This window comes from Neodiprion pinetum, chromosome 3 (genome assembly GCF_021155775.2).
Source record: "Neodiprion pinetum isolate iyNeoPine1 chromosome 3, iyNeoPine1.2, whole genome shotgun sequence".
Classification (NCBI taxonomy): domain Eukaryota; kingdom Metazoa; phylum Arthropoda; class Insecta; order Hymenoptera; family Diprionidae; genus Neodiprion; species Neodiprion pinetum.
This window is the reverse complement of record NC_060234.1, coordinates 39,051,179-39,061,810: the sequence shown is the minus strand read 5'-3', so window position 1 is coordinate 39,061,810 and position 10,632 is coordinate 39,051,179. Positions and strand designations below refer to the sequence as shown.

At 42.3% G+C, this 10,632-nt stretch overlaps 1 protein-coding gene and 1 long non-coding RNA gene across 2 annotated transcripts; one reads left to right on the top strand and one right to left on the bottom strand.

The window, feature by feature from the left end:
* Positions 1–269: 269 nt before the first annotated feature.
* Positions 270–651, top strand: LOC138190700 (uncharacterized). The gene is made up of 2 exons (XR_011176755.1): positions 270–365; positions 482–651. It is a non-coding gene; the product is annotated as an uncharacterized lncRNA (long non-coding RNA).
* Positions 652–4,237: 3,586 nt separating this feature from the next.
* On the bottom strand, positions 4,238–8,732 carry LOC138190635 (medium-chain acyl-CoA ligase ACSF2, mitochondrial-like). The gene is made up of 4 exons (XM_069134401.1): positions 8,419–8,732; positions 6,009–6,228; positions 4,900–5,112; positions 4,238–4,832 (listed from the first exon to the last, which is right to left on the bottom strand). Exons 1-4 carry the CDS (start codon positions 8,730–8,732, stop codon positions 4,674–4,676), a joined length of 906 nt encoding a protein of 301 aa, XP_068990502.1. The 3' UTR covers positions 4,238–4,673.
* Between the last annotated feature and the right edge of the window lie 1,900 nt (positions 8,733–10,632).

Here is a 10,632-nt window from a genome sequence, read left to right as displayed (position 1 = left end):
CATTTTACAATAGATGGAGCCACCAGTGCTGTAAGTACAATTCCTTTTCCTGTACTCATTGGTACTCATTAAAATTGCGTATAGTCTATGGCCTTACACACTCCTCCACTACCACCATGTCCATCTCAGGCGTGATATTTTTTTATAATTGCAATGTTCCACCGCCATTTTGGTGCTCTAGCTTACGTGGTATGTTATGCTCCCCCTCTTCTTTTCATGGCTGTTAATTTACAAAGAAAGCATGACTAAAACTTGATATAACTTTCCAAGCGATATAGCAGTGCGTACTGTCTGTGCCTTAGACGCCCAACTACAAGCGTGCTACCGAACCTTGCTGCCGATAATCGTATAAGAAATCTTTACATGTAAGCGTATTCAAGTACAATACGATACAGATAATTATGATATAGTCCAAGTAGTGTGTGTAGAACTATTGTACAATACTAGAAATTCTCGAAATTATAATTTCGAAAATATAAAGGTTGACAGACGAACGCAACATCAGTCCTCCTTCGCCGATCCATTTCGAATTCCTGCCTGCTTGACCCGCAGCCCGTTGGTCGTGCCTCGTACCAGGGTGACTTGGTTAGTCTCTGATTTGGGATTGAGGAAAATTTTTTCCAACACAACGAATGGTGATTCGAGGAATAAGGTGAAAACAAAAACCGTGACGATTGAAAGCGCCAAATCAATCAAATACTCATGACTCTGCAAAGAGATGGATTGAATTTAATATGAGCAGTTCGAAGAACAAAAGATGTAGAAAAAAAACTTACAATCAAAGAATTCGAAAACACGACAGGAGTCCGTGCGGCCGAATTCCTCACATGTTGGATGAAGAAATCACCAAATAAGTGGAATATGACAACCGACCGAGCGGCCGAAAGAACGACAAGGCCAAAAAGCTGTCAACGGGACCTGAAATATCGTTGATAAAATCTTACGTCTCACCAATGTACCGTATTATCTGACTAGAGTTCCATTCATCTGCATCAGGATCCTTCAAGTTAGGTACGTTACAGTGTTTTGTAATTCAGCGCAGCTTTCCATTCACAAAAATTAAACGGATACTTGCCTCCATATCCGTGAGTACATGCATAAATGATTCAAGCAATAGCAATCGACCAACACGGACGTAACGTAAGTGCGAGTACAACTTCCAATACACGGTTGTACGCAAAAGCATTGTTGTAATTGAAATGAGTAGCACACATACAAAATAGGAGAAGAACGGAGGTTGCAGCCCAGTTGATCCATACGTTCACCTGAAAATCGGAAAATGTGTCGATATTAAACGATCAGTTGTCTGTCGAAATAGGATTGGAATTGCTTGTAATGCGAAAACTTTGCCTGAAATACCTTCGTAAGTTGCCTCTTCTTGGTCGCTACGTCGTAACCCAAGAACATTCCGAGAAAGTAGGCGCTGGCTCGATTGTAAGTCGGTATGTGGAAGTTAGGAAAGTCACTAGTGACTATTTTTCTAAAGTGGAAATAACTATTACAGACATCTTCTTTTCGACAAACAATGTATATTTCAATAATATTCACTCACCCCAAATCCACGCGCATAATGAATATTCTGTTAGAGTAACCATTGATAGCTAGAACAATGAGTGGGGTAAGAATCGAGGCGAAGAGGAAGAAGCCAAGTATTCAATTTCCATGTTTTGGCCAGCGGTAAAGTGGATATATGACCATTGGAGATATCCAAAAAAGTTGCATATCAGCAGCCAAGTACCAGGTGTGGGCTAAGCACTGCAATTTTTTTTAATCCCGCGTATATGATGTCATCAGACAGGCGACATATCAACTTCTTTTTCCCCGCAGCTCATCCCAGAGGCACGTTGGCAGTAAAGCACATGCCGTTCAAACGCTATCCAAATCTTTCTGTAATTTTTCTTCGTACAAGTACATTGGTTTCCAAAATGCAACCTCAACTGCTACTCTATCAACAATGTGTCGAAAATTGATATGGATACGATTTGGCAAAGTTTTGCGATAAATTTTAAAAATGTATTTTACGTCAAGGTTTTAAAAATGCATTATAATCTCATAATGAACGTCAATCGCAATGTGCTTCATTTTTTGTATTTTCCATATACTTTTTTATACCCAGAAGAATTTACAAAAACTATTCATCTTATAATATCAGTGAGCATCAGTATTACTTCTACACAATCAGGTTTGCACGAGTAAGTTACGGAGACGCAGTGATGAGGTACATCCGGACACGTCGCTCAGCTCAGCATGCACTGGAGAACAAAAATCAGTCCGGAGCACAAAGTGCGTAGCAAATTATACGTGGTAACATCGATGACTGACACAGGCCAAAAGTCAATAAAAACTGTAGAATGTTACGAGTGTGCCGCGGCAGCTGGTACGTACAAAGCAATACGTTTTGGCATAAAATATGTGTCATCAGTTTGGTACATTGTTTGATTGGTAGATGCGAGCATGCTATTGGCTTTCTCTTATGTGGCTTTACCGAAGAAGCGTAGATCTTGCACCGGCTTCGTGTCATAAATAAAATATCACTCTGTAGCACCACGCAAAGGCTTTCCAAATCCCCATGCATCAAAACTCTGCAGACGCTGCCTACGCACCTTCGGAAATATGTTTTCACCGCCCCTAATCAGTACCAGCAAACTATTTTAACCAAGATCGATTTTCCAATTTCGCGCATTCCAACCGTTATTCGGTTGTTTCTGCTTTCCTCTTTTCTTTCTAATTTTCAATTCAAGTTTTGAGAATGATCAATTAACGTGGTCTATGCTATCAGCATCAAAATTCAGACGATTATAACATATGTCCACACAGATTAATGAATTAAAAATCAAAAAGATAGCGATCTTTACTCGTGGGCAGTGACTACGACTATGGTACCTACATGAAATTGGTCACCATCTTGCTGCTTAGCAAGCTCAAGTTGAAATTTGTGTTTGAGCAGTTGTTAACTGGTCAAATTCTCAAATCTACAAAGAGGTTTGTTTCATTTTGAAGAGAAATTTACTCACCTGGACTTCGGTGTGATTCGATAAGTGTCCAACGTTCTTGTCGACAATTTCTCCGGGCGTGTTTAGCAGTGTCTGCAAGCTCATGAACGTGGTCCCGGACAATCCGTATATCAGCTGTAATTAGAAGAAGAAAAGTCGTCAGTCCGATGGTTAGAGGGATCTAAATCCATGTTAATGTTATTTTTCGAATCGTTAAAATTGGTGTGGCGATTTACAGATGAAGTAGTTCCGCGGCACGTGCCCAGCCTGTGGGTTGCTGATTACGCAACAGATGTTTTCATTGCCGCGTTTTAAGACTGGCGCTTCGGCAATTTGAGTCAATGCAAACCGATGTGAAAGCAAGTCCAAAATAGCATCTCAAGGCTGTGAGGCTCGTCTGATGGTCGCTGCAACTTCTCGACCAATTCCTACATCTTCACTCTTTTCATATTATCAGTCTTCTGCGCCTTTCGCACACCTCCGAGTCAATTAACTAATTTTAACCTACATGGTCAGTGTCATGGTGTAGGCCACTAAATGGCTCTTGAACTCAGTCTCGAACGAATGATTCGACTGGAACTTTCATTCGTAATTGGCCATGCATAGAGCGATAACTGCGTGCACGCACCTTATTAACAAGGTCAGAAGTGGTCCGCAAAGTCGTCCTTCACATTCGCGGTATCGGAGAATCATTAGTTGGCCATAGTTGCAAAGTAACCAAGTAATTTTCCCGCCTCACTTACTTCCTTTGAATTTCAGTCTTTTAACCCGCGGAGAACGATCAAGAATCAAGAGCGAGTCTCGCATCGTAACGTGGATAAGAGACCCGGAAATTTAAATGTTTCCATTTGGTTGGCGTAAGACAAGGTTCCCATTGAGCGAATACTTAAGTGACGCAATTTTTGCCGAGTCTTAAATTCTTCAGCAAGCCTACAGCTAACCCAGCAAACGAAAGTCGCTTTTTCAGACTGGAACGTATGTGGGCAGTGTGGGGGCGTGGAAAATTACTCGATCATCTCCGATCAGTTCTGCTCCTGTTTCCGGTATCGTTATACAACTTCATTCGCCTCACGTGCTGGGCAGATGTGCGAACACGGTTGACCTGTAAGGAACCAATCACCTTGGGTAAAAATTTGCATTCAAGAATCAATTTATCGATCGCCCACGGGTCTCGCCGCATCGACGCTCCATGTGTGGGAGGACTGTTACGCAGCCTCTACACACACGCGCATGCGATGCTCTTGCTTACCAGGCAGCCGCGGGTTGTTCGACTCCGATGCATCCCGCTTCCCGCAAAAGATCTTCGCATAGATAGGAATGAATGACCGAGTCATTGGCCTCGCCCTACCACACGTCGACCCCTTTCCTCATTGCCGACTCTAAACGGCGTTACTTTTGCCACATAACCACTTCAAAGTGGACGCCGTAAGGCCACGTGCACCTCCGAGGTAAGTGCCACGCTGCTGGCGAGATAAGGGCCCAATGTTTTGATCGTTCGGGGCAGGTAATTAGAATCGGGACCTTTTTACAGATCGAGCTTTTAACTCCTTCAGCTCGCGAGGCTTGGAGTTCGAGAAGAAACAGAATTGATCCGAGCTCCCATGAATGGGATTCGTTCACGTTCGGAAGCATATTATGTCCGCGTGAAACCAGATCGAGCAGCGAAACGGCGAGACGACACTAATGTGTAAGTCTCTTACCTACCTTCATGAAGTCAAACCCGAAAGTTTCTCTAGCTCTCCTGAAGAGGTCCGGCGATGCTGGAGAGCCGCCGGTCAGACCGATCGAAATCTCGCCAATCGGAGCCTTCAGCTCTTGCTGCGTGCTCACTAAATCCACCTGAAACAATCGGGTTAATGTGTTGCCGTTCCCTACGCACCGAATTAATCTCCTACTTTCGCCTTACCCACATCGTAGGAGTTCCGTATATCACTGTACATTTCTCTCTGGCAATGGCATTCACCGATTCCTTAGAATTGCAGAATGATCCAGCACGCATGACCGTCGTTCCACATTGCCGACTCGTCGCTCGTCCCATGTTCAGACCAAACGCATGGAAATACGGAACGTCTAGACAGATCTGATGGTGCATGTCACTCAGCATACGCCTCTGAACAGCCTGCCAAGGAAATAAGACGAGAAATTTACGTTTATACCGTGGTTGGGTTTATTCTTCAAATTTGAAAACCGGTTTTGATTTGAAATTGACACCTGTCATCTTTCATTAAGAGATTAAAATGGCGAAATTAACGGGTAATTTGCAGTTATGCGAAGTGACAATGTAAATCGTGTACCAGGTCAATCAGTACAAGGTATAATATCGATGAGCCGTCAATCAGAATTACAAAACACCGTTTGAACATTCTGAAGAAAAGAAACATTGCTGATGTTCACTAGAACTATGTCAAGGACTTTTCAAAATAGGCCACGTCATGTATGTATAGGCCTCTACGTCGATAATGAAGCTTGGTGAGAACCATCGTTATCAGCGAACAATGCTAATTACCGTGATAATTCCGAGTCCTGAGAAAACTTGAAAGATTACGCTCGTGACTGAAGCATACACAGTCTGTTGTGATCAAAGCACGAAGCGAATAAGTTTTCGCCTTCCGTGTGCAGATGCACTTTTGCAACTGGTTGTGCCGCGATAATTCTTGTGAGAAAAAAGAATTTACGTTGACCTGATTCCTACCTATTTCTTTGTTTAAGTTTTTCAGCCATGCCTGCGAGTTGGTTATAATGTGCGGGCTGCGTTACAAATCGTTCGAATGCATGCTGAAAAATCATAACCGAGGTACAGAATTTGCCAGGATGTACCGTCGCGACTGACTTTGTAGAAGGTCAAAAAAGTCGCCAAACCTAACTTGACGCGTCACCGCAATTTCCATTCATTCTTTCGTTGCCGCCGTTTCTATACGACGTAGTTGTTCAGCAAAAAACGTATACAATGAAAGTTAAAGTTACGAGTCACCAGGTGAGTAAGCATATCGCTAATGCCTCGAAACGCGTCTAAAAATTATCCTCTCCCAATGAAGCACCCCCCAATCTCACCTGCCTGGAATTGTTTACGTATGATCTGTGGGCCACCTCGGGAGCTTTCGGTCGTCCAGTGGTACCGGAAGTGAATTGAATAACCATGCCGCTCCCGGGAGAGATTTCACCCTGTTCAGCACCGATGGCTTCCACTTCAATGCTGCTGGCCAGGGACTCGACGTCGACGAATCTCCTGGTGCCACTGTGATGGATGACATTTTTTAGGAAAAATTAATTAAAATCCACTCACGAAAGTTAATCCCGAGTGTTATTCTTCACATCTATATGTAATCTGCGTGTGTAATTTGAACGAATAATTGTTCAAACTTTCATTCTTGGAAGCATATTTACCCTTCCGCGATGATTACAGAGCTTGATAAAGTTCGGCCGCCCGGTTTGTCCATTAGATTAATTAAACTATGCGTGGTTCATGGCGTCGCAATGAGAACAGAAAATACAAACTATCATGACTGCCCGGATTCAGACACGCGTTTTACAATTGTACTAGGCTGAATATTAAATTCCAACCCCTCATCGTGATACCAATCGATTTCTCTGAAACAGTGTTTCCCCAGCGAGTTAAACAGCTGCGAAAAGCGGTGAGGGAAAGAAATTCCGAGACATTTTCCTGCGCACCGCAAAGTTTCTTTCACGCCTGATTAATCCTCACGGAAATTGAATCGGGCCGGAAATTTTTATTTGCATCACGACCTTGATATTCTTTTCTCAAAGACTGACGTTGATTTGTGCAGGAGATACAGGTTGGGAATCACTGAGCCATAAAGTTATGCACCCCCAAATTTTCCCGCATAAAAAATCAACCCTTCCTGCGATATGTATGACATGAGTAATAAATTATGCTCGGCTTTGGTTTTACTTTTACTACGTGGCTCGCCGAGTCAGTTTAGTTCAACATTTTTCGCTAGATATTAGTTGATTGACTCAATCTACTGATTATCAGGGTTGGGCAAAAGCTCCTGCAGCATGATAAAATAGAAATCAGGCCAATGTCTGTAACGACGTCATTTAGTTACGCACCAATAAGGAATAAAAATTAGAGGGAGAATCCCTGAGAAGTATATGAACTAGTGAAATATTGCCGGATATTAGAAACACCGTTTATTGCAAAAAGGCTCATCGAACCGTGAAGCAGGCAAACGCCAACCGGAAGTTTCCCAAGGCTTACTTCAAGCCTGTGTAACACACGTGCATGAAGTCAGTCTACATCAACTGCTTGTTTGTCAAAATGAAATAAAATTGCTTCGCAAAAATTGACTCTGCTTTTCCGCTAATTTAAGTTTATTGCATTTTCGTGCAGCCATCTCTTTGGCTGGGAATTTTCATTGATCCTCATCAAGGCGAAACCTGCTGTGAAGTTAACTGGATCCTATTTGATATTAACCTTGAATAAATATCGATCCAATCTTGGTGCTGCCGAACAACGCAGCTGTAAGCTGAAAGCGAAAGGGCTATAAAAGAATTAGATAATCAAGTTAATTACGAATTTAAATTCTATACCACTTCCTACGCTACGCGTAGGAAAAAAAAACGGTTTTCTCCGTGGCCATGAATTCTGGCGATGTGTAACGTCTCTTATACATACACGCAACAAGTTCAAACATATTTTACTGAATCGTAATAATAAGCTCCTCCAGTCACAACGCTTGTGTTTAACCTATTTTAGATACATTAAAATGCGTTAGCTAAAAATCTGTCTCTCGATTTATCGCACATACCCGGTTATTTGAAAAGTGTACCTGCTATCGACAACGGCCTTATACTACTAAGTTTGAGACGGAGATTCATGTCAATTTTAGGTATAATGTGATGAAATCCGTATAACACACGGTCAAATCGCGTCGCGATAAGCGTGACTGAGCTTTAATTGACATAATGCACTATCGTACAATGTTACATCAGATCAGTGAACAGCTTAAGACTTTATAAACAGAAGCGAAAAATAAAGACTTTATATCTAATTTCGTAAAAATTTTCATTCCCGCAGTGAAACGTTGTCTAATCGGCAATTTTCTCTCTCTCAAGGTAAGCTAATTGGGTACTGAACGTAGAATGTACCTTATATATGTATAGTGGAAAACAGATGCAGGTACGAAACATCGTAAATGGGTTATTTCCGTGATGCGCTCCATAAAGACTCCGAATTATAGGCAAATCAGCGTACACATCCACTCTAACAGTCAGATTCTGTTTCAAAAGAACGCCATCTCAGAATTTCGGTGAACAACATTGTATATCCGAAGTGATTCCCGAGGACATACGACGTTTTTGACATAAGGTTTCTTGTTGCTTTCAGCCGACGAGACTTGTACCTTGATTTGCCTGCAATTAGGAGTCGCTGTGGAACGGATCACGGAAATAATCCGGTATATACCTCACGTGCTTTTTACTGGCTATAACGATGTGTTCCAGAGTTGGACACTGACTTTGAGTCTTGAAACTATCCGCTGCAACGACAGCCCTGGTCCCGACTTTGTTGATGCCGTATATCAGCTCGTTCAGCTGATCCGCAGGGTTCATTCCGACCACCTTGAATCCAGTCCTGACAATGGCCAAGAAAACCACGCTCCACTCGATGGAATTGGGGCTCCAAATTCCAACTCTGTCACCCCTCTTCAAGCCCAGCTTTTTCAACCCTGCGGCAAATTTGTCGGCCCTTTTTCGAGCCTCCGAAAATGTCATCCGCATGTTTTGATGGACCGATACAACGCTTTCTCTGTTAGGAAATCTCTCTGCTGCCACGTCGAGCAGCTGGCCCACTGTTTTCTCGAGCAACGGATAGGAGCCAGGATTCGATATGTAAGAGGTTCCATTTTCGCCGGAAGCTGACGTCGATCGACATCGTCTGCTCTGATTTCTGTTTCTGGATCTCAATTGGCGTCACGGTGACTTTTCACGCTGTGCCGGAAAAAATATGGTATGTGGTGCACCCGTAAAGTGTTTTAGGCTCAAATAAAGATTTTAGTACTGAAATCATTATCTTTGCCATAAAAACATCTACTTTACAGGCATGCCATACAAAGTACTATTTCGAGCTTATCGGGAAAACGGAAACTTGGGCGTCCCTCCCAGTAACTATATTGCAAGCAAAGCAATACGCGTTACTGAATTCTTTCAAAAGTCCAATATCGTCTAATATATATATTTAACCCTAAAAATCCCTCTCAGCACTCTTAGAGTAACAGCGTCGACTCGATTATTGAATAATTATAGCACTAGAATCATGACTACAGACAAAAAATATAGTATACATATCTCGAAATATTATAGCTGGTGTATTGTTAGACGTGACGATTTGTACCATATGCTCAGTAACTGCCCAGCGTATAACGAAGAGAGAGCGTGATTCATGACTGATGCAGACTCCAAAAAAAAAAAACCAATCCATACCTTCTTGAACTACCTGTATGACCTTAATACATCGACAGCGAAGAAGCTCACTACATATATCACAGTAATATAAAACTTATCGAAGACAATAATATGTAAAAGTTGATGGGTATAGAAACTCTTGACACGGAACGTAACACTATAAAGTTCACCGAAATGCATTTATGTTAATCGCTCATAATAAAACAGTGTATAAATTCTGAATATTATGTGAAGCGTTTCGTGCGAATTGGAACTGGAAATATTACCGATTATAAAGCACGGGATGAGACGCTAAGCTATGGTAAGTACCTATCGCACAATACTGTGTACAATACTGTAACCCTTTTTTACAGCTCAAACCCGAGCTTGAACAAGTAAATACTACTTCTGCTACTACTTATGTCAGTTCCACTCTACTTCTACAATTTCGTCTTCCCTTACAACATGATGCCAAACTGTTACATCGTGCACTATGTAAACCACGTTAAATAATCAGCGAGTCGCGCCCCTTCGTTTTGACTCTCATTCGCTCAGCAATAAGAGGTAAATGGGCCAAAACCGTGAATCAAAGTGATACGTTCCATTTGTGAACGTCAAGCAGAAAATATGTATAAGGACATCCACGTCCAAAACGCTGTCAGTATATTTTATACCTATTATACATACATTTACAGTTCAAAGTGGACAATGTCTAGTTAGCCGCAATGCGGTTCTGCTGTGAGACCGCTATCAGACATCCGACACTAAGTCATGACCCGCAACGCAGCCATTCGAATAAAAGCCGAACTAAAAGCTGAGTTAAAAGCCAGAAAAGGCACGTGATACGCTGATAGTGTCGGACACGCAGCAGAACTTTGATGTAGAAGAACCAAATTAACCACGCCATGTGTCATGATGATATTCATATGATATACTTCTGTGATTCTGTTCCTCTTGTGCAAATGGACGTTGACGCAAGGTCTGAATGAAACCAGTCAAGGCTTCGATGAGACTGATCATTTTTGACATCAGACCAGTAGCGCGTGGTGGCCGAAAGAACAGAGCAAGGTAAAGACAAATCTTTTTATTGACACAGATTAGTTTTACCAGATCGAAGAGTGATTCGTGCAAAACCGTTCCCTGGCACTTGCAGACCGAGTCGAGTAAGCTCAGTTACCTGCGGATCGCTGGTTAGACGCAAGTGAGAATTGAGAAGGCGAAAGGACTGCAGGGTGTT

Coding starts and splice junctions, on each gene's coding strand:
- LOC138190635 (XM_069134401.1), bottom strand. CDS start 8,732: ATGCGGATGACATTTTCGGAGGCTCGAAAAAGGGCCGACAAATTTGCC. Junction 6,229..8,418: donor GCCAGTAAAAAGCACGTGAG/GTATATACCGGA, acceptor CATCCATCACAG/TGGCACCAGGAGATTCGTCG. Junction 5,113..6,008: donor CTTCATTGGGAGAGGATAAT/TTTTAGACGCGT, acceptor TTTCCTTGGCAG/GCTGTTCAGAGGCGTATGCT.